Source organism: Poecilia reticulata, chromosome 2, assembly GCF_904066995.2.
Source record: "Poecilia reticulata chromosome 2, P_reticulata-male-v2, whole genome shotgun sequence".
Classification (NCBI taxonomy): domain Eukaryota; kingdom Metazoa; phylum Chordata; class Actinopteri; order Cyprinodontiformes; family Poeciliidae; genus Poecilia; species Poecilia reticulata.
In genome coordinates this window covers 10,965,890-10,990,270 of record NC_088831.1, presented here as the reverse complement: position 1 = coordinate 10,990,270, position 24,381 = coordinate 10,965,890, and the positions used below count along the sequence as shown (strand labels likewise).

The following is a 24,381-nucleotide window of genomic DNA, read 5'->3' as shown; positions in this document are numbered from 1 at the left end:
TATAAACTTAACATGAAAATTATCAGTTTACACATCAAAAGTGAACACATGAACATGAAAATTTAAGTGTGACAATAAAACATGAAAGTGAGGATCAACGACAGAACATTCCCGTTCACTGCACCTTACAGGAACCTACAAAAAATAACAATAGAGCAATTAAACAGAGAAGGCATTTCCCAAGTGAAAAAAAAGTATACTGGTATACTTCAAACATACTTAAATTTGTGAAAGTACACTTTAAGTATACTAAATATTAAGTGTACTACCTATAAGTATATCTGAAGTATACTAAAAATACAGTTGTACCAATTTCGAAATTAGAACTTTAAACACACTTAAACATAATTGTACCAAAATACACTTTTAATATATTAAATAAAAGTATACTTTAAGTGAACAAAATATGAATGAATATGTATGAATTTGTAAGTGCCTTAATAATCTTTTACTATTTATTAAAATTGCATACAATAAAAAAGGATAATCATGATGTAATTTTTAAGAAAGTACCCAATAAATTTTCAGATGTGTGATGTAAAACCTTATAATCAACGGCATTAGCTCCAGTTCACACTCCAGACCAGATGGTGGCGGTATTGCACATTTTCATTTATTTAAAAAACACCACAAAGAGAAGAAAAAACTTGAACGCAGGGAAGATAACAGACGCTGTTCAAATTCGCCTTTTTTACTCGCATCGTAGAGAGGGCCTTGACAATAGTTACTAATTTTGGTAAATTCAAGCTGGTGACGTCCTAGTCTGAGTTAGACGACAACACAACGGGACAACAACTGATGGAAATGAAATGTGTGTCACAAAAGGAGCCCGGAGGGACGACGGCTGCTAAGTGTTGCTAGCTGGTGGTAAGTTTGATTATTAATTATCTTCATTTAATTATAATCAGTGCAGTAAAGATGTATAACTTACGTTGATTTCTTAAATAATTATTTTATCAATTTTATTGTGACTTGTATGATTATTACTATAGCAATCATACAGCTTCATGTTATAACTGCATGGAGGCTGTTTGTTGCGACTTATACTTTAATTCATAAACTAACCTGGTTTTAATTAAGCTCCATAAGACAAAGAGACTTTGATATTGTGAGGTGGTTGCTGTTCTAACTCGTTCATCAATGATTTTATATTTAACATGTTTGCAGTCTAACTAAGCAAATGAAGATGAAGGAGGAAGCCAGAGAAATCAGGTGTTAGGAAACCTAAAGACTTTCTGTCTCTGACTCCACCACATCACCAACCAGCTCTGAGGATGAACCTCCACATCGTCTTCATGATGTAAGTTTGTTTTTTCAATGAGGAGCTAGCTACATTTTCAACAACAAAAACTGCTGTGTTACCAACACTAAGTGCTTAATAAACATGATTTGATTTAAAGGTAACTGGAAATTATTTTTCTCTTCTTGTTAATCTAACATTTATCTTTCTTTTTTCTTATTTGCTGTTGACTTTCAGGACCCTGTGATGGACTGGTGACCTGTCCAGGATGAACCCTGCCTCTCATCTGATGGCTGCTAGAGATGGGCACCACCAGCCCCCCTCACCACCCTGCAAGGATCAGTGTGTTCAGATCATGGATGGAAAGATTTTAAGGTAGTTTGTCTCCTTAAGTCCACACTTAAAACAGCTTCATAGTTAATGCCAACATCAACTGATTCTATGACATTGCTGACTATTTTTCTTCTACATCTAACATAAACAGGCAAAGAAGACATCCAGAAATGTTTTTCCACCCCAGGCATCTGGTCCCAATCATCATCAGTTCTGATGATGTCACATACATGGCCAGTCCACAACGTTTTAAAATTGTAAGTATTATTTTTTTATTTTCCATTTTTCTTTTCTCTTTAAATAAAAATGCTTTCTCTGTTTAATTGTTCTATTGTTCTTTTTTGTAGGTTCCTGTAAGGTGCAGTGAACGGGAATGTTCTGTTGTTGATCCTCACTTTCATGTTTTATTGTCACACTTAAATTTTCATGTTCATGTGTTCACTTTTGATGAACTGAGCTGAGTAAAATTGGACAATTTTAAAATGTTGGTAATAAAACAAAATATTTGAATTACCTTGGGCATCTTGTGTAATTAATCTTTCCATGTAATTTTAGCCTAAAACAATGTAAGTACTATAGTGTAGTTATGCATGTATTGTACAAAGTATGAATAAAGACTTTCACAAGTAATTAAAACTGTAGTTTATTATCAATAGCAGGAAATCAAAAATAAAAATTAAGTGTCATTTAAATACATTATTATATAATAACTAAAGATGCGAAACTCAGTGAAACTGTTAACATAGAGAATAAGATACAGAATTGCAAATGTCAGTTAAATATATAGCTCCAAAGAGATCTGACCCTGTTTGGGAGAACCTATTTAACCAAAATGGAGTCGCTGTCCCAATGCATATACCATCTTATTCTATGGCCATACCTAACAAATACATTAAAGATATAAATCAGCTGAACTTTAATTTCATTTTTTTAATTGAATTTAAACAAGGACTTGTTTAAAAAAATTGGATCCATAGATTTTGTCCTTAGATGTGACTTTGGTGCTGACAGACTTCCTGTTAAGTTATCTGCCTTTCACAAGCAAGTGTTATGTTGGAAACTTATGTACACGCTCAACTTTACTCCTCACCAGACTCCCATCTGGAACAACAGATATGTGCTACACAGGAATAAGTCTGTATTTGGATCACTGGATGGAAAAGGGTATTTGGTCCATAAGACATTTTCTTAATGACAGTGGAGATTGGTTGTTTTATGATGAATTTTGTTTATTGTATAATTTGGACTGTTCACGCACTCTGTTTAACACAGTATTAAACTATTCCCGCTGCAGTCAAATATCTGGTTCAAAATATAAACATTCAATCAGCTGACCTTTATTTACCTGCACTTCAGCTGTTTGGAGTTAACCTTTTGGACAAAAGTAATTCTAACAAACGGATGCGTTAACATCTAACCAATTTTATCTTTCCTGTCCGACCAAATAAAAACTCAATTTTAAATTTCTTTCCTGACTCAGAGGTTAATAAATGGAGAACAGCTTACCTTAAATTCCCTCTAAGCCCTAAAGCTAAAGAAGTTAATTTTAAAATTCTCAATAATATTTTTCATCCAGAGAACTGTTACGACAAAGATTCAACTTTGACACTAACACCTTTTGTGATAATGACATTGAAACAACAGGTCATCTTTTTTTTCTTTTGTGTGCACACTGGGGCATTTTGGGGAAACTTTCAGAACTGGATCTCAACAAAACAAATCATTCTGTTTTCCCTCTGTTTAATATCTGACAAATTTCATTTCTTTTTATTTATATTTTATTTTGCTTTTTGTATCATTATTGTTATATTATAATTTTGTGTGCCTTAAGCTTATAAGACTTATTGTCTTCATGTATGTACATGCCACGTGATCCTGTACAGTTGTTCAAAATGTTTCATAAAAAAAACAAAACATCATGGCTCTTTGAAGCTTAATATGTCCTGAATGTTACTGAATGTCCTTGAATGCATCATGGCTGGTAGAGAAACTCAGGTGACTTCCTGTAAATGAGGAAGGGAGGGGCTCATGTTTGACAGGTAGCAGGAAGAGAAGCTCTGAAGAACGAGTGAATTAAATCAAGTCTCTCAGAGTTGAAGGTACAACTTTTTACTGAAACTGCACTGCAGCTCAGTGAGTTTTTCTCTCTCTGAAGAAAAAAAGAGTCAGAACTGTTTGATTCGCTGACAGATTTTTGTTCCTGAGTAACTTCCTGTCCCTGCAGCTGTTTACAGCGTTTGGTGTCAGCAGCAATAAATGTGTTTCTAATGATTGTTTCTGGTTCTGTGGTGACCAAAGTTACTCTGATATTTGTTAAAACAAAGGTTGCTGTGGAGGTTTTGGTTCCAACTGAACCATAAAACTTATCAGTAAACAGAGTCAGAACATGAACAGACATGTTTACGGTTTTTTTTACGTCTGAGATCACGAGGTGTTTAAATATTATGCTGCTGCTCTTGTTCTACACTTTGTTTCAGATGATAAAACTAAAATCAGACAAACATAACTTTCTTCCACAGAAAAAGTTGATACAACAACAGCAGATCTTTAATGTATTGTGGTGATTTATAAACTAACAACAGTATTTTAAAGTCTGTTCTGTGAGCTACGGGGAGCCAGTGTAGGGACTTTAAAACTGGTGTTATGTGATCTATCTTCCTGGTTTTAGTCAGAACTCCAGCAGCAGCATCTGGATCAGCTGCAGCTGTTTGATTGATTTATTGGACAGACCTGTGAAGACGCTGCTGCAGTAATCAATGCGACTAAAGATAAACGCATGGATGAATTTCTCTAGATCTCGCTGAGACATCAGTCCTCTAATTGTGGAGATTCTTCAGATGAAAGAAGGCCGACTTTGTGACTGTCTTTATGGGGCTCTGAAGGTTCAGGTCAGAGTCCATCACTACTCCCAGGTTTTGGACTGATCGCTGGTTTTCAGTTGTATTAACTGAAGCTGTGCATTGACTCTAGATCTATAACTCTAGATTTTCCTCTTTAGGCCCAAAGATAATAACTTCAGTTTTTTTCTGTTCAGCTGGAGAAAGTTTTGACACATTCACACATTTATCTGTTCTATTCATCTGTTCAGTGATTGGATGGGGTCAAAGGTCACCTGGTGACATCATAATGTAGAGCTGTGTATCATTTAGTCATGGTAAGTAATCTGATTACTTTGTTATAGCCTGACCTAGCAGGAGCACAGATGTTAGATAGGATTGAACCTTGTGGTAGAACACAGGTGACTTCTGTCCTTTCCAATGAGAAGTTACCTGTTGAAATCCCTGTTCTGTAGTCAGACTGGAACCAGTCCAGTACTTGGTGATTTCTACTGGTTCATGTTTTCTTGTTTTGTTTTTGGCAGAAGCTTCTTGTTTCTGTTTGAAAGACCGAGACGTTTGATGTCACAATTCCAGACAAAACCATCTGCCTCTAAGAGACGTTTAGTTTCTGAGGTTGAGCTGGAATCAGGTTCCTCTGATCCTCTGAACTCATGATGGGAAGCAGCTTTCTGCTTCACAGGACACTTACTGGACCTGGATCACTGGACTGACTGGTTCTGGTTTCTTTCTCAGGCTGACTGAAGTCCAGAAGATGGAAGATCTGGATCTAAAGGAGGACAGAGCAGAACCTCCAGGACCCATCAGTCCGTCTATGAGGAGTGACCGGTCCAAAGATGAACCTCCAGACTTCAGTACTGAACCTGGACCCTCAGACAGAAAGTAAGAAACCAGTTTCTATCTGGTTCATGTGGATCTATAGAGATAAAATATAGATGATATTAACTGGTTGATCTTCAGTGTTTGATCAAAAGTAACTTAATTTTCTTCCATATTAATTTAAAGTTAAACATGAAGGATGTAGGTCAGTAAATCAGTTTGAATGAAAAATGATGAAAATGTTGCATGAAAACAAAAACCACCAACAATGTGAGGAGCAACGACTCAGATTGTCTCTGAACTGGATGTTGCAGCAACTAGTTGACTCTTTACTCTGTAGTAACTTTTCCATCACTAGTCTCTCGTCTCAATCACATCACTAACCTGACTTTTACAAGAACATGAACCAGGAGAGTTCAGACAGTTTAAATTGTATAAACTTCCAGAAAACTGTACAAGAGTCAAAACACTGAATTTCTTTAACTCAAGACTAAAAACCATCTGATTGGAGAGGCTTTGATTATAAATGAAACAGTGACCAACATATTTGATGGTTATGATTTTGGTGACGGCTCTCATCAAATATAATGTCTGTTCAGTTGTTGAATGCCTGGTGTTTTCTTTATAGCTTTCTGTCTTTATTATGCAAAGCGCCTTGAACTGCCTTGCTGCTGAAATGAACTGAACAAATAAACTTGAATGAAGGTTCAGTTTGACCCAACAGATCAGTCTGAATGTTTCACTCTGGAGCTTCAGACCTGCAGCAGTTTGTGTTCAGAGCTTCTTCTCTGGTTTTTATCTCAGAGTTTCTCACTGATTGATGTGATCTGAATAACAACATGTTTGTGTTTCAGAGGTCAGAACCACAGAGGGAGAGCAGAACCTCCAGGATCCAGCTGTCCCTCCATGAGGAGTGACCAGTCCAAAGAAGTCACTCCATTGTTCAGTACTGAACCTGGACCATCAGAACCAGAGTAAGAAACCAGTTTCTAACTGATTCATGTGACTCTGCAGAGCAGGACTGGTTCTAGGCTTGGATACACGAGGAGACAGGCAGAAAAGTAAAGGAGGCTTTATTATGCGTCCATTTTCTGTTCCATGATATTTATTAACATTGATGACTAGTGATTGATTTATGGGACTGGGATAAACTTTGTCCAACTCCACAAAAAACTCAAGCCTAAAACCTTGAAATTAAACAGTTTCTTCATAAACTTTTTATTTTCTTGTTAAATCCAATATTTAACAAACAACATAACATTTATCTACTTGGATTGTGATTATGCAGTTATGCATCTTAATAATTTGAACCTAAATTAACATAAAAACAGATTTCTTTCAAACAGTAATAACAGACAGACTGAAGCAGAAGGTTTTTAGTTAGAAACTCAAAGCTTCTAAAGTCTTTCCTACCTCCTGTTTTCTACTTTCTCTTTGCTTCAGTGCTCAGTGTGATATCAGGCAGGATGAAAGATCTTAAAGATTCACTGAATGTTGGCAGTGGTTGGTTACCCAGCATTGGCTGAGATTAAATAAATCTGGAGTTTACAAGTTTTTTCATCCATGCAAAAATCTGTCACAATAATGTTTGTAGCACCTTATTTCTAATACAATTGATGTAAAATACAGTTTAAATCAAAGCTGATAAAATTACTGATGCCTTGATAAGTAAAATATATATTCTACCTCTAAATCAAACAAGTTTAGTTTCAAGATGCAAGAGCTCTAAGCAAATTTTGTTTTTATATTAGACAATTTAATTTACATAATTGCTATTATAAAAGTCAGTTTGTAAAATGCATATTATTATTATGTGAATATTGCAACGTTCTATGAATGAGACATTTAGTCCAGTTTTAGTAATTTATTGAACTTTCAGAAAATACAGAAGCTGCAATGTGGAAAAATAAAACGAGGAAATATTGTTGAAAAACCAATGAAGGACAACTCGAAACCACTTTATCATCATTTTTTTTCTAGCACTCTTTGTCTGCTGGTTCAAGAAGACAAAATATAATTTAAACCATTTTAGTTTAATCGTGACCTAAACTGGGCTGAGAGATCAGAACCAACTGTGGAGGAAAAACTAAATATTTTCCTTTCATAACAAGTGAAATAATCTTCTAAAATATTAAATCCTAAAAACATATTATGTCCCAGACCGACTGTGAGGCTGAATTCACTAAATAAATCCAGCTTTGATCCACATCAAACATCCAACATAAACTGGAACAAAGAAAACTGATTTACCAAGAAACTCAGAAACAAAGAGCTGCTTTAGATTCATCAGAGCTGATCAATATATCAGGAAATTATTGGTTATTAGAAAATCACTGAATGCATTGTGGTTATCATGACCTGCTTGGACTGCAGTAAATATAAATAATTATTGAAGTGAAATCCCTTCAGGCTCTCTGTGCCTCTAGTTTATTTAGTGACTCTTTGTTTAATGCAGAATAAAATGTTTTAGAGTGTAAAGTTTTGGTCGAGTTAAACCTTGATGTGAAGGTTGAGGGTTTGATTCCCATCTCAGACCATTTGCTTCATATCTTCCTCTCCTCTCTCCATCTTCATACCTGTTAAATTACTGTTAAATATCAGCCATTAGTGCCAAATTGTCTTCATGTTAATGTTTTATTAACAGTTAAACCTCAGTGTAACAGGTGAATAAAACAATTTATTTAATCTGATTCAGACATTTGGGTCAGCTTTGTTGTCCTTGGTACCGGTTCTAAACTCTGATCTCTTCTGTAAATTCATCAGTAAATCCAGATGAGTAAATATGAAGATTAATATTAGACTGTAGAGATTGGTTATTTTAATAATCTATTTGATTTTCAACACCAATCAGATCAGCTTCATTTTAGCTTCTTTCCAGACAAACCAGACGGACTGAATAGAACCTGATTTAATGCTTTTCGTGACAAAGAAACCCAGAAAGAGGCGAGACGAGATTAGTAGAACCAGATGGAAATCAGAACCAGGTCCATAAAAGGAACCAGACCACCTGAATAAAACAGGAACTGGGCTCAATAAAGATGGACTGTAACAAAGACTACAACTGCAAACAATAAATCAGGACAAAAAAACTACAAAGTGAACAGAACCAAAGTCCAAAGGATCATCATGAGGTCAGATTTAGTCGACCCAAATTTATACGACTAATAAAAGACGTGAACTTTAGATAACTTGTTCTTAGCTCTGCTAGCATGTCCACATAACGCTCTGCCACAGTATAAGGCTCCTTATAAAGAGATCAGATCAATGCAAACTGGGACTGAGTCGTGTTTACTGGTGTTACTGAAGGATCCAACTTTCTCCACTGGGATCCAGATTAGAATCAGTTTCTGGTTTCTTTCAGCCTCTGATGGATCAGACAGAATAATGATTATTGTCCCAGAACAGATTCAGATGGACAAATACAACAAAAGGAAGATCAATCATGATACCAGATATAATACAATGAAGAACTTCAAACCAGAGATCATCAATGTTCTGAGGTTCTGTTCTGACCCAGTTTCTGGTCTCTAGTTTGTTTCTGACCCAGTTTCTGGTCTCTAACTTCATGAGAATTACAAATTCTCATGAAGAGAATTTGTAATTCTCTTCATGAACATCTTCAGCTCTAGCCTGTTAGTGAAATATTTCAGTGATGAAGAAATGTCTTTTATTGTCCAGGGTGAACCCCAACTCTCACCTGATTACTGCTGAACATCAGCACCAGTCCCTCCATGACCCTGCAGAGATAAGAAGTGATAGACAGTGGATGGATGGATGGAGGAAAAGGAGCAGCTGTGCTCCAGGTGAGACTGAACATCTCCAAGCAGAGTTCCTCCCATCGTCTCTGTTGAACCAGATCCACGTCTTTAGTTCAGATTTGGAGATTCAAGGTTTTAACAGCCTCTTTGTAATCAATTATTTCAGTCAATCAATCAATCAATCAAATTTTATTTGTATAGCACATTTCAGCAGCAAGGCATTTCAAAGTGCTTTACATAATTAAAATAAAAACAGAAATAAACAGTGAGAAAGAGAAAGAGATAAAAAAAACATTACATCATTAAAACGTCGAAAAGAAAGAAAAAGAAATTAAAAACATTAAAGACATAAAAACATGGAAGACATCAAAACCCGCACTCTAACCCTAATTTAGCCATAAGCAACTCTAAACAGGTGGGTTTTAAGTTGAGATTTAAAGGCACCCAGTGTTTCAGCTGTTTTACAGTTTTCTGGAAGTTTTTTCCAAATCTGTGGTGCAAAGAAGCTGAATGCTGCTTCTCCTCGTTTGGTTCTGGTTCTGGGGATGCAGAGCAGACCAGAACCAGAAGATCTGAGTGGTCTAGACGGTTGGTACAACAATAACAGATCTTTAAGGTATTGTGGTGCCAAACCGTTCAGTGATTTATAAACTAACATCAGTATTTTAAAGTCTATTCTCTGAGCTACAGGGAGCCAGTGTAGGGACTTTAAAACTGGTGTTATGTGCTCTATCTTCCTGGTTTTAGTGAGAACCCGAGCAGCAGCATTCTGGATCAGCTGCAGCTGTTTGATTGATTTATTAGTCAGACCTGTGAAGACGCTGTTGCAGTAATCAATGCGGCTAAAGATAAACGCATGGATGAGTTTCTCTAGATCGTGCTGAGACATAAGTCCTCTAATCCTAGAGATGTTCTTCAGGTGATAGAAGGCCGACTTTGTGACTGTCTTAATGTGGCTCTGAAGGTTCAGGTCAGAGTCCATCACTACTCCCAGGTTTCGGGCCTGATCGCTGGTTTTTAGTTGTAATAACTGAAGCTGTGCATTGATTCGGGTTCGCTCCTCTTTAGGTCCAAAGATAATAACTTCAGTTTTGTTTCTGTTCAGCTGGAGAAAGTTTTGGCACATCCACTCATTGATCTGTTCTAAGCATCTATTCAGTGATTGGATGGGTTCAGTCACCTGGTGACATCGTGATGTAGAGCTGTGTATCATCCGCATAATTGTGGTAGCTAATCCTATGTCCTGTTATAACCTTAGCCAGTGGGAGAATATAAATATTGAAAAGAAGGGGTCCTTGGATTGAAACTTGGGGTACCCCACATGTGACCTTTGACCTCTCTGATGAGAAGTTTCCGATTGAAACAAAGAAATCCCTTTTCTTTATGTAAGATTCAGACCAGTTGAGCACTGGACCGGAGAGTCCGACCCAACTCTCCAGTCGATTCAGTAAAATGTCATGGTCAACAGTGTCGAAAGCTGCACTGAGGTCCAACAGAACCAGCACTGTGGTTCTCCCACAGTCTGTATTGATATGGATGTCATTGAACACTTTTACAAGGGCCGTCTCCGTGCTGTGGTGAGCACGAAAACCAGACTGGAAGGAGTCAAAGCAGTTTGTTATTGTTAGGAAGTTATTTAATTGTTTAAAAACAGCTTTTTCAATAATTTTGCTGATGAATGGGAGGTTGGAGATCGGCCTGTAATTCTGCAGTAGGGATTTGTCCAGATTGTTCTTTTTTATCAGTGGTTTGATAACTGCTGTTTTCAAAGCCTGGGGGAAAACACCTAAAGAGAACGATGAGTTCACTATTTGGATCAGATAAGTAGCAACAACAGGCAGGACTTTCTTAAAGAAATGTGTGGGTAGGACATCCAGACAGCAGGAACCGGAGCTTAATTGACTTATAATTTATAATAAGGTTTTATAATTTAGTAGTAGAAATTGGGTCATTTTTCCTGCTTTTGTTTTTTGCTTTGCCAGATCGTTGGCTCCAACATGCACAACTAAAGTCTCCATGTTTGTCTGATCAGTGGTTAGAGAGAGCACTTTGCGAGTCAAATCAGATACAGTGTCACCAAGAAAAGAAACCACTCTCGTTTTCTTGGGATTGCAAACATGACTGATTCCATTTACTGCCTCATCTCCAACAATAAGCACTCTTGGCATACCTTTTGTTTTCCTGGTGGTCACTTTGTCCTTCGGAGCTTTGTGCGGTGGATGCGTTGGTTTAGCCTCATTGCTGATGTTTGAAGGTGGGTTTTCACTCAGAGGCTCGTGCTGAAGTGCAGAAAATCTGTTTTTCAGTGGGATTCCCACGGAGTCAGGATGTTTTGAGGCTCGGGCTGGTCGCTTTGTCCTTGGGAGTGGGGTCGGTGAAGCCGTTTTGGTTCCAGCTGCTTGTTTGCTATTCTTTGGCGGAGCAGGTGTTGAGGTTGAAGGTGGGTTTCGGCTCAGAGCCGGCCACGCTGATTCATCCAGGTGAGGGGTTCTCCCCATTAGTCGTCTCATGGGATCTGCAGTGTGAGACTTTTGTTTTGGCTTGGCGCCCTGAGCGATCCAGGGTGAGCTGCTTGGTGCGGGGTGTACGACCTCTCCGCTGATTTGAGGAAGAGTTGTTTCATATCCACAGGTAGCGTTGATCTCAAAGTTCATCTCCAGTCGTTGAATCTTTGTTTCTAAAAACTGAAGTCGTTGTAGAATACTGCTAATGTCCTTGGGGTCGGACGGGGGCATTTTGCCCTGGTTCAACTTGGAGGTGAAGAAAAGTGAGGTAAAAATAAAAGTGAGAAAATCTCCCGGTCTTTAGGTTTGAAGTAATCCAGTTATAATGTCGATAATGTGAATAAAACCATAAAAATTGTGACTTTAAAAATAATTCATAAGCAAAGTTATCAGTAAGGACAGGAGAGAGCAGGATAAGCTGTTCCTCCTTCAGCTGCCACACCCAACTAAATCTGTGTTTTTCCAGCCAGTGTAAATGTGTTGGTAACTCAGGTTAACATAATCCCCATTTTATTTGAGCCTATTCAGAAAAATAACCATACAATTTATATGACAAGTGATAAGTGGACTATAAATAGATCAGAAAATATATTTTAAAAATCATCAAGAGTCCTCAATGTCATGTTATTTTATTTGGGTTTAAAAATGTAGCGGAGCACCAATCAGGTATTGGTTGATATTTCTGTTCAATATCATTAATATTGATTAATGATAATCTATTCTTTATTATAAATAGAGGGTATAATATTATTAGAATAATAAAGCAAGAAATAAGAGAGAAGTGGCACAAATATTATGGGTTATCAAATTGCCCAGTTGGTTTATCTGACTTTCCTGAAAAAGACTCTTGTTCTATTTTTATTGGTTATTACACCAGGCCTGTAAGGTTCTGCTTTAAAATTAGAGCTGAAAAACAAAAATGAAGCAGAAGTTGGCTTCAGATTGCAGCATCCAATCTGGAAAATGACTAAAGGGCTGAATTTCATGTCTGATAACAGAATAATGTTGCTAAGGATGGATCTGATTGTTTAGCATCACATCCTGTGAAGTCAGAAACCGTACAATGATAACACCTCCTAATGTTCCAGATGGTTTTGTTCCAACTTTATCACTAAAGCAAAAATGTTTTTACTTCTTCTCTTCTGTGTTTCAGCAGATGTTGGTCTGCAGAAGGTCCTACAGGAACATAAGATCAGTCTGAGGACAAGATGTGAACGTGTGACTGAAGGAAGTGATGAAACAGGAAGTAGAACCCTCCTCAACAGGATCTACACTGATCTCTTCATCACAGAGGGACAGAGTGAAGATGTTAACACCCAGCATGAGGTGAAGCAGCTGGAGAGAGCTTCCAAGATCAAGAACCTCCATGACTCTCCAATCAGGTGTCATGACATCTTTAAATCCTTCCCTGACCAACATGGAGTCATCAGAGTGGTTCTGACCAATGGCGTCGCTGGTGTTGGAAAAACCTTCTCAGTGCAGAAGTTCACTCTGGACTGGGCCGAGGGCTTGGAGAACCAAGATGTCAGTGTGGTGGTTCTGCTTTCATTCAGGGAGCTGAACTTGATCAGAGATGAGCAGCACAGTCTTCTCTCGCTGCTCCATGTTTTCCATCCAACAATCCAGAAGCTCCCAGCAGAGCAGCTGGCTAAATGCAAACTCCTCTTCATCTTTGATGGCCTGGATGAAAGCAGACTTTCACTGGACTTCAACAACAGTCAGCTAGTTTCTGATGTCACTCAGAAGTCATCAGTCAACGTTCTGCTGACAAACCTCATCAAGGGGAACCTGCTTCCCTCGGCTCTCATCTGGATAACTACCAGACCTGCAGCGGCCAATCAGATGCCTCCTTCATGTGTTTCCAGGGTAACAGAAGTAAGAGGCTTCACCAACGCCCAGGAGGAGGAATACTTCAGTAGGAGGTTCAGTGATGAAGAGCTGTCTAGCAGAATCATCTCCCACATCAAGAAATCAAAAACTCTCCACATTATGTGTGCAATTCCAGTCTTCTGCTGGATCACTGCTATGGTTCTGGAGAACATGTTGACCTCAGAGCAGAGAGGAGAGCTGCCCAAGACCATGACTGACATGTACTCACACTTCCTTCTGGTCCAGACAAAGAGGAAGAAGAACAAGTACCGTGGAGGACATGATACAAGTTCACAGGAGTTGACAAAGACTGACTGGAAACTTCTTCTGCAGCTGGGGAGGCTGGCATTTGAACATCTGGAGAAAGGAAACATTATGTTCTACCAAGAAGACCTGGAGCAGTGTGGTCTGGATGTCATAGAGGCCTTGGTGTACTCAGGAGTTTGTACAGAGATCTTCAAAAGAGAGAGTGTGATCTTCCAGAAATCAGTCTACTGCTTTGTTCATCTGAGCATCCAGGAGTTTCTGGCTGCAGTCTACATGCTCCACTGCTTCACCAGCAGGAGGTCAGAGGTGATCAAGACATTCCTGGGAGAGGAATACAATGAAAAGTCTCTAGATGAGTTCATGAAGAAAGTCATGGAGAAATCCCTCAGCAGTAAAAATGGCCACCTGGACCTGTTCGTCCGCTTCCTTCATGGTCTCACTGTGGAGTCCAACCAGAGACTCTTAGAAGATCTGCTGGGTCAGACAGAGAACAGTCCAGAAACCATCCAGAGAATCGTCACCAACCTGAAGGAGATGAACACTGATAGAATATCTCCTGACAGAACCATCAACATCTTCAACTGTCTGGTGGAGTTGAACGACCTGTCATTTTATCAGGGGATCCAACGGCTGCTGGATTCAGGGAAGAAACTCTCAGTGACTGACTGTTCAGCTCTGGCCTTCATGCTGCAGATGTCAGAGGTTCTGGATGAGTTGGACCTGGAGAAGTACAAGACATCCCCCGAGGGACGACAGAGACTGGTTCCAGCTGTGAGGAACTGCAGAAAGGCTCGGTGAGTCCAGATGTTTTCATTGTGCGAATGCTGATTCAGCACTATTGTCCTCCTGTTTCTTCTTCTTTCTTCAAGTTGATTCTGGATGTTTTTGGCCTTTAACTACTTCCTTCATCCTCTGGATGATTTCAGCCATTCAAACATCTAAACATTCAGTTCATCCAGGACAGCTGCAGCTTCTGGTTTTTAGATATTTTGATCATTTTTAAAATATTTAACTTTTTATCAGTTTTCAGGTTGAAATGAATAGAAAACCCTGAACTCTAGAAAATTTCTATTTTCTCTACGATCCAATCAGCCAGAGAGACATTTTAAACTTTAAACTCCTCTTCACTCATTGAGCTGCTGCTCCATTATTTATCTTTTAGGATCTTTAACTGATTTTATAAAATAATTGTTTAGGTTTGATGGAAATTTGAACCATTAAAATAAACCATTGCATTATTTAGAAACTTTGTTAACAGTGTTGCTCTTCTTCATTCCATCATCATCAGGGGTGAAAGTAGTTTTAAATTCTTGGTGGTACTATGACAAAAAAAAGTATATATATATATATATATATATATATATATATATATATATATATATATATATATATATATATATATATATATATATATATACACTGCTCAAAAAAATAAAGGGAACACTTTAACATTTAAGTGAACACTGAAGTGTTCCCTTTATTTTTTTGAGCAGTATATATATATATATATATATATATATATATATATATATATATATATATATATATATATATATATATATATATATATATATATATATATATATAGCGTCTTTGTGTGCTTTGGAGTTTCTGTGCCGATAAATCTTTTTGCGACGCGATAAAAGCTGGTAGCTCTTGAATTGCTACAAAATAAAGCTGTATTCCTTCAGCCCACTGGCTGCAATGTTTACACCTTGAGATGCCATGAGACCTAAATTCTGAACATCATGGCATACAGTGCATCCCAGTTTTCCATGTCTGGCATATAACCATTCATTTTAGCTTTTAAACTGGTTATTTTGATCCTGTGTCCAGACAGAGGGATAATCAGTAGCCCAGCATCATGACCTATTTGTTCAGAAGAACCTGCAGCTTCCACTTCTCTTCCTAACATGGCGCCTCCTCACCTTGACTCTCATACTGATAGGAGGAACCACAGAGCTCTGTTAGGTTAAAGCTCATCTTCTGAAGTTGGGATATTTTTCCAGAGGAATCACCTCAAACCAGATGTTGGACTGGATTTTATTTCAATGTCATTTGTGAATGTTAGAGCCTCATTTTCAACAGTGGCGCTATAAAGGTTGAAAAAGGTTATTATTTTGGAGAAAATCTCATCAACATCAATATTTCCACTAAATAAGAGGCAAAAAAATTGTTTAATAAAGTAAAAGCCTCTCAGACTCTGAGCCCGACAGAACCAAACTATTTTTTATATTAGACAATTAATTTAATTTCACACAATTATCGCAATAGAAGCCATTTGTTTGTTAAATACTTAATGAAACATATTTACCGCGTTTGATGTTTGTTGTAAATGACGTATAGTCACAAAGAACGAGGTAATTAGTCCAAGTTTGTCGTTTATTGAATGTTCAGAAACTACAGCGGCTGTGATGAGCCACAGCAAAGGTAAAACAACCTGAACAGGTGGTCAACTCTAAACCACTCGCCCCTTTTTTCTCTCTCTATCTCTCGCTGTCATTTAAACACACCCGCTGCCATGGCAACCTCCTGCGCTCCACAAGCTGACGAGAGATTAGTTAACAACATAACATTCAGTCCATTACGATATTAGGTTTGCAGGCTTGATATTTATTTTGCGATCATTATTAAGCGCTCCCTGAACACAGCGGTGGTTGATTAATTTTTAACTCCTGCTCTGCTAGTTATTTTAGTAATTGAAGCGAAACGCACAGAATTGTGCAACACCTTGTTGAAACAATAGTCACTGGGATTATTATTGTTGTTGGGTCATTAACTTGAACACATTTTGTTGATTTTTATTTATTTTTTTGTTATTTAATAAAGTTACGAACATTTTTGATAAGGAGTCAGAGGAGGACGTGCTGGTCTCAGCGTCCTGGCGGCGTTCAGTTTGTCACCTAATGCCGAGATCGACTCAAAACTTTCCGCGATCTACGTGTTGCAGCCCTGCTCTAGTAAAGCATTAAGAGTTCAGAAACGATATGAAATGGGAAAAAAGTTATTTATTAACTGATTGTGTTTTAGTTTGTTCTTGAAAAACAAATCAGTCACGGCTGCACAGTGAAACCATTGATTCTTTACAGCAGACAGCCGCTCCCTTCTCTTGCAGGTACTGCGTACCCCCGCTAAATCTTTTAGGGGTATGCAGTATCCTGCCGTACCCCCTTACTTTCACCCCTGGTCATCATCCTCACCTCTTCCTCCTCCCACTAGTTTCCTCTGAGTTTGTAACTGAGACCAAAATGTGGTGATTGTTGTCTGGTTCCAGAAAAAGTCCTAATTTTTGTCAGATCCTCCCAAAGCTCTGAGAACTCTGCTTCCAGAGCTGGAACCATTTTCCTCATCAACTCTTCATCTGCAGCCTTTGTTGAAGCTGTTAGCTGTCCTCCATGAAGACCTGCAGAGACATGAGCTTCAACTCTTTAGACATCCCAGCCTCTTTAGTTCCTGGAGAACTTTCACTGCTTCACCATGAAGATGCTGCTGGACCCAAACGCTCCGTCTCCTCCAGGGGTTTTGCTCTTCAGCTCTTTCAGAGTTTAGCAACAATTTCTTCTGACATCCAAACCTTTGTTCCTCTGAGACGATGGACAGACCACTGCAGAGACATGTGTCCCTCTTCCAACCAGTTTGTCCCAGTTCCTCTCAGATCAACAGAGGACGGTCCAGACCTGAAGGAGCAGCAGGACCGGTTTTGCTGCTGCTCTGCAGGACGACCAGAACAATCTGAAGCTTTTAGCTGAAGCAGGTTGACGACTGTCCACTTTCTACTTTGTTAAAGCATCAAATCCAGCAGATGAACGGAGACACAACTGGGAGCATCATGTGTCTGGTCTGCTCCCAGTTTCCTCTGTGGCAGCATTTAATAAGCTGCTGCTGGGAGCCACGTTTCTATAGAATATACTACTATTATTAATGATGAGGAGGATTCCAGATGCTGCAGCAGCAGATATGGGCTAAACAAACCCAGAGATGCCAGAGGTCCACAGCAGGCTAGACTTCCTGCTCTGCTCACTTCATTTATAACTCACTTCCTGCTTGTTGGAAGATCTCCAGGAGCCAAACGGTCTAGTCCAAGTCAGTGTGAGTCAGAGCTGTGAGCAGTTCCTCCTCCTCTCCATCATCTCCAGTAGTTTCCTTCATTCAGCTCAGTCAGCCTCTTCATCAGCTGCTGCAGCTCCTTTGAGGCTCTGATGCTGCAGAGAAACTGAACTTTCCTTCACAGATGATAGAAGATCTTCAACATCTGACTGAGCTGAAGGTCTGAGGACATGAAGCCTGGACCAGAACCTGAACCAGAACCTGGACTTTAGTCAGGAACTGCACAGACTCTCTGTCGGGTCAAACTCAGTAAACTGAAGATTAGATTTTGATCAGATGATGACATCACTGTTATGATATTTTAGTCTGTTTATGATCCAGATTGATTTCATTAGAACTGAATTTATTTCTTCTCTCATCACAGACTTGGTGGCTGTTCGCTCCATCAGGCTGAATGTGAAGTTGTGGCCTCAGCTCTGAAGTCCAACCCAGATCTGACTGAACTGGAAATAAGTCAGATCAACATAGATTATGGTGGAGACTCTGATATGAAGAATGTGTCTGAGATCCTGGAGAGTTCAGTCAGTAAAGTGAAGAATCTGGGGTTTGTTTTCTCTATTTATTCAATTAAAAAAATTCATTGATACTTTAGTTCTTAGTTTAATTAATAATTTTATTGTAATAGAATCAGAATCAGAAGAATTTCTCATTGTCACAAAGACAATGAAATTGCAGTTTCAGTTACAACCATCCATCACGCAACAACACTTGGGGGGGGGGGCGAACATCAGGTAAGGAAGGAAGGAGAGGCAACAAAAAAGCCTGTCTCCAATGTCACACCATATCTATTCCGAGTCCGAGATCCGCTGCTCGGCCACGGTCCTGTTCCAGGATCGCACCCGGTCTGCGGCTCAGCTCCCGTATCATTTCAGTCTGAATGTTGATCACTCTGCAAATCCCATCAAACGTACCCGCCAGCCTCGAAGTTGCCATAACTGCCACCGGTATCTTCCGAAATTTCTGATAAGCCAGGTATCCACCAACTCCAATAAGCAGAAAACCTGCTATCATAAATCCAATCATGAAAACATCTTCAACATCTTTGACTGACAGCGTTTTCAGACACACGTTCTTTTCTTCCATGTAGAATCTATCGTATATCCAGCGAAGAATGTCCCGTTGAGACACGAGGGTTCCCTTTTTCCCGGTTTCCCAGTAGAAAAATTTTTATCAATTGCGTTGAGAGACCAGCGGACCAGATTCATAATTTGCAGCTTCGGAAGTTATTCAAAAGAAAGACTGAAAACACAGGACACAGATGCTGAGAAGGGAGCAGGGAAGGTAGGGAGGGCAGGGAGACAGAGAAAGTGCCCTTCGAAAGACAAAGCAGAAAGCAGAATCTTTATAGATAAAGGTGGAGACATTGATTTAAAGAATGTGTCTGAGATCCTGGAGAGTTCAGTCAGTAAAGTGAAGAATCTGAGGTTTAGTCCTTAGCTTAATTAATTATTTTATTGTAGTACTTTAAAACAACCTTTTTAAATGTCAGATTAAAATCTCAAACCATTTTACCTTAAAAATGAATTATTTTCTTATTTCAGACTTTGAGATTATTGAAGTTTAATTAATGATGGAGATGTTTCAGTTTGGTTGGTAAAGATTCAGATTGTTTTATTTCTGATTCTCATCTTTACATCCAGAATGAAATGTTTTCCTCCAGTCGAGCCACAAACACTGACCAGTTCAAATCATCATTAATGAAACATCTAAGAAGTGACTGATTGTAGAAAATCAAATCTAGATGAACTGAATGACAGTGAGGTTTGCAGCAGCAGCAGGTTCCTCACTTTGTCCTGAAGCTGTGGTTCTGTTGGGCCGGGTCAGAGAGGAACCGTCCTCTTCAGTCTGACAGCTGTCAGTCGGTTGGAGCCTCGTCTCTGTGATGAAGCTTCATCAGGTCACGTCTCCTTAGGAAATAATGGCCTCCATTGGCTTTCAGCAGCTTTAAGAAGAACCCAAGGCCATTAATGAATAAACTGAGTGGTTCTGATCCGGTTACCAAGTCGGGTCTCCAGCTGATGATCAGGAACCAGCAGAAATAGCTCACCTCATCCAGGCTGCTGCTCATAGAAAACTTTGAGTTTCTTTGTTGATAAAATGTTCTGGTTCTGCTGGTTTGGACTCTTTAAACCAGTTTGACTGGATCAGATGTTAGAATCAGTTCATCATGTTTCTTTTACATTCAGGGAAATTAATTTTCTACATTTTTATTATTTATTTGTTCATATTTCAGATTAAACTGCATCCTGTTGAATTCAGCTCATCTTTTTTTCTTTATTCAGATTGAGGAACTGCAGTTTGTCAGAGACCAGCTGGACGTCTTTGTTCTCAGCTCTGAAGTCCAAACCGACCCATCTGACAGTACTGAACCTGTTCAACACTAACCTGAGAGATTCTGGAGTGAAGGAGCTCTGTGGTTTTCTACAGACTGAAGGATGCAGACTGGAGATATTGTTGTATGTAATTATATAATTATTGATATTTCTGTGAATAATTATCTATAATTAATCATAAATCAAAGTTAATATCTTCTGTTCTAATAAATATTTTCTGAGTTTGTTCCTGGACTTGGATCCAGAGTTTAATTTAGTCCCTCTGTGTAACTGAGTTGGACCTGCTGACCTGAGGTCAGAACAGGACAGCATTCGGACCCCCAGTGTGTAGAAATCCCTCTCATATGAAGCAGGTCAAAGGTCATTCAACCCAGTCTCGAAAGGTTATTTCCTTTAATCTGACAGGAACGAATCATCAATGATTGATGCTTCAACACTTTGATCAGAACCTGGAATGATTTTACTGACTAAAATCCTCCAACACATCATGACCCAGTACCAGGTTCTGGTTCTGGTTCTGGAGTCAGCAGGTCTTTATTGAAGCAGCAGGTTGTTGGCTTTAATATTCATGAGAATCTTTAACTGGTTCTGTTGGATTAACTGGTTCACCTGCATCCTGTTGGCTTCGGCTCACATCTTTTATTCTTTATTCAGGTTGTATGAATGTAGTTTGTCAAAGATCAGCTGTGATTATCTGGCCTCAGCTCTGAGGTCCAACAGCCTCCATCTTACTTATCTGGACCTCAGATTCAACGGCCTGAAGGATTCAGATGTCCGGGAGCTGAAGGATCTTGTAGAGACTTTAAAGTAAGTAAATGTTTGTAGTGATTCCAGCTGCTGTCAGCATATTGAACTAAACCCAGTTAGCATCAAAGCAAAGCTCCAGTGTTCCCAGTAAAGCTGCAGCTTCTCACTGGGAGGAGAATGGTTCAGGCTTCCTGATTGGACACAGCGACAGCAATCAGCCAATCAGAGGAGCAGCAGCTTGCTGTGTTCCTGCGTTTGTGTTGGTGTGAAGATGAGTGTTGTTACTGTGTCCATGTCTCCAGGAAGTCCAGCTGGACTCCAGCATCCAGCCGTCATCATGTCTAGAGACAGTGGTCCTCATTCATCAAACTGTGGCAGCAGCAGATCTGATCTCAGATCTGTTTGTTCTCTCAGTTTAACAGGAAACAACTGATCAGGTTCATCTTGGTCACAGCTCTGAGATCAGTCTGACTGCAGCCTAGAAACCATCTACTGGATGTGCTGCGTCACTGACTGCTGCTGGAGAGGCTGGAAACACTGATCTGCTCTCTCTAACCTTCTTCTCTCTGCAGGTGGATGTTCTATTCTCTGTAAAGTAGAGAACGGTCTCTGTGTCCTGCTGATCCTCAGAGGTTGAAGCTGCAGCAGTTTGAGTCTAAAGAGACTCTGATTGGATCATGATGATGACCTCTGACCTCCAAGATTTTCCTCCTGTTTATTTTCTCATGTCTGTCATTTAGTGTCTGATATTGTTTGTCTCTTTGGATCAATAAAGATCCGATTCAAACTGGACTCCATTTAGAGGCTTCATGGAGTTTTGACCTGAACTGGATTCAACCGGAAAGTTGATCTTTTTTCTCTGATTCATTTTCATCCTGGAACCAGAAATGGTCTGAGAATGGAAACATGGGAATCATTTTCAGTTCAGCTCTGAATCATGAGAGACACTTCAACCCTCTTTTCTCTGCTGCTTCTTCTTCTGTTGACAGGAAAATGTTCCTCAAAGCTCCACAGATAAAAAGATGCTTTACTGGAAACTGCAGAGAAACTTCAGCTTCCATCACAGAAACCAGTTTAACCAGTTTAGAACTGGATGTCCCACAGAAACTCTGATCTTAGAGCAGTTTTCAGGAACATCCAGTATTTATCTGGAATTTTTTTTAATATACCGTATATATTGCTATCTTTTTATAGTCATTATAAAAATCTTTAAATAATGAAGTTTTGCATCATATTCATTGATCCTCAGCTTTAATATTCCTCAGTCTGTTTTGGTCTTTACCAGTGGTGGAAAAAGTACTCAAAAAATGTACTTAAGTAAAAGTACAAATACACAGACTAAAATGTACTCAAGTGAAAGTAAAACTACCACAGTACTTAAGTAAAAGTAAAAAAGTACTGACTTTTAAAAATACTTAAGTATTAAAAGTATTTGTTGAACCTAATCGCTAATATCATTAAGTGAACCAATCGTATTTAATTTTAATACATTAGAAATGTGCCGTTTTAATGAACAATGCCACAGATAAAACATGTTTTTATTGTGTTTACTATGTAACATAGTTTAGACTTAGATATGTGATTCTATGCATCATAATTTCAGGGATGGAAACATGTCTCCTGTCCTAACATAGCATGAACGTCACTTTTTTTGCCACTAGTGGCTTTTATTTTGAAAGAAATCCAACAGAAAGGGGATGGAAAGAAGGTGGGTGGGAGAGGACATGCAACCGAGGAGCCACATAGCAGAGTTGTAGTCAAGACCACCAACCCAAGACCAAGTCAAGACCAGCACCCCGCTACGTGACACAAAAAAACCCAAACTTTTATCTATCAAAATTACTTCTCAAATTGATCTGAAAGATCGACATTCCCATAAAAAACTAGGTATTAAATACTTAGAGCTGAAATAAATGTAATCAGTAAAGATCCGTCCAGAAGAATCGGATCGTTCCTGAATGTCATATCACTATATTGCACTTTGGTACCAGCGTTGTCCCATATTTGCGACACCTCAATCAACACCTCCACACAATAATTCTGCGCATGAGTGACAACTTTTTTTCATCGCAGATGCAACATATGTGTCTCTGTACAGCTAGCTAACACGGATCTTACCTTTCTTTAAGCTTTCCTTCCAAGTGACGCTAAAAGATGGACGAAGTCCCACCGTCTGTGAAAGCGAAGCGCTGCTGATTTTACATGTCGCCATATCTTATGATGATTTATGCAGCGCTATTATATTACTGACTATTAGACAGACATTTTCTCCCGCTCAGAGGAAACCACTGCGCATGTCTTGGAGCTTCGCGTGCGAGAAAAGGGGGAGACGATGGGTGACAACAGACACGTAAGTCACGTTATTGCTCAGATTTTACGGCGCCACCTTAAGTCCCTCAACTTCACATTTTAACGGAAAAAAAGAGCGATGCGACTTGGATGTAACGAGTAACGCGACAGTTTTGTAGAAATGTAGTCAGTGGCGCAACTGCACATTATTCAGGTGGATGCGAAAACAAAAATCTTTTCACACTGATCTGTGAAAGCCATGAAGCAGCAGGACTTCAGGAGTCCCTGTTTTCACTTATTTAGACAACTGGTGTTTGATCTTGTGAACTAATTGCAGGGAGTTTCTAACTTTAAAAAGGGTCAGAGACAGGTCCTGGTTGGATGAGAAAAGATACGCCTTATTTGAATAAATTAAATACAAGAAGATAAAACTTTCCACACAGAGTAACAAATCAGATCTTGCCCTTGCAATTTCTCCAAAAACGTTTTTGCTGTCCCTTTCTCTTGTCTCAGGTAATGAATGTGTGTCTCTATTATTTTGTAATTTTCTGTTGTATCTTCTCACTTTGTTCCGATTTGGATTAAATTCTGAAATTCTGTGAGGTCATCACGCATTGTTGTGTTTTGTCCCAAACGCACCACCATTCAAGAGAATCCGGCATCCAAACAGGAAGAAAGAGAGCCAGATTCTTTTCTAAATTTAATCCCACAAAGAATTCTTTCTTAACCGTACTTAAGTACTTCCCACCACTGGTCTTTACTTTAACTCCATGTTTTGAGTTTTCTAGAAAACTTTAGGACTTGATGTGTCACATCAGGCTCTTTGCTGAGATTTACTGATTTATTCAGACCTCAGAGAATCACTGGGATAATGTGCTGATTGGTTCATGTTTGATTTTCATATTTATTCTAATGTAATGTGGGTTGTTGTCTGTTTAATGAGCAATAAAGTTTTTAATAACATTCTGTTCTGAAAATTGCTTACAAAACTACAGGTGCTGGTCAAAAAATTAGAACATCACAAAAAGTTCATTGAAGTCAGTAATTCCATTCAAAGAGTGAAATTTGTATATTATATTCATTCAATACATTCAGACTGATAGATTCTCCAGCAGGAGCTTCTGGTTCTGGTTCTGTTCTGGTTCCACCCAGCAGAACCAGTCACAGATTGACCTCTGACCTCTGGAAGCAAAAAAAGATGCCCAGATGATTGAGTTTCTGGAAGGTTCTGGTTCTGACAGACAGTAAAACTCCCAGCATGCATCAGGATTCTTGGTC

General features: G+C 38.9%; 1 protein-coding gene and 1 long non-coding RNA gene across 7 annotated transcripts in view; both read left to right on the top strand.

Annotated features, from left to right (window-relative positions):
• LOC103476950 (NLR family CARD domain-containing protein 3-like) overlaps positions 1-24,066 on the top strand; it is a 71,162-nt gene extending 47,096 nt beyond the window's left edge. The window contains exons 1-8 of one of the 6 annotated variants that reach the window (XM_081597337.1): positions 4,642-5,292; positions 6,084-6,203; positions 8,908-9,032; positions 12,645-14,421; positions 18,099-18,278; positions 20,017-20,190; positions 20,722-20,874; positions 21,387-24,066. In XM_081597337.1, coding sequence (XP_081453463.1) covers positions 5,165-5,292; positions 6,084-6,203; positions 8,908-9,032; positions 12,645-14,421; positions 18,099-18,278; positions 20,017-20,190; positions 20,722-20,874; positions 21,387-21,408 — 2,679 coding nt within the window. In that variant the 5' untranslated portion in view covers positions 4,642-5,164 and the 3' untranslated portion in view covers positions 21,409-24,066. Of the gene's footprint in view, positions 1-4,641; positions 5,293-6,083; positions 6,204-8,907; positions 9,033-12,644; positions 14,422-17,692; positions 18,014-18,098; positions 18,279-20,016; positions 20,191-20,721; positions 20,875-21,386 lie in introns of those variants that run through there. The other 5 variants (XM_081597341.1, XM_081597331.1, XM_081597334.1 and 2 more) reach the window with 5 other exon arrangements.
• LOC145547619 (uncharacterized) lies at positions 413-1,692 on the top strand. Its single transcript, XR_014083913.1, has 3 exons — positions 413-867; positions 1,168-1,300; positions 1,478-1,692. It is a non-coding gene; the product is annotated as an uncharacterized LOC145547619 (long non-coding RNA).
• Positions 24,067-24,381: the final 315 nt, after the last annotated feature.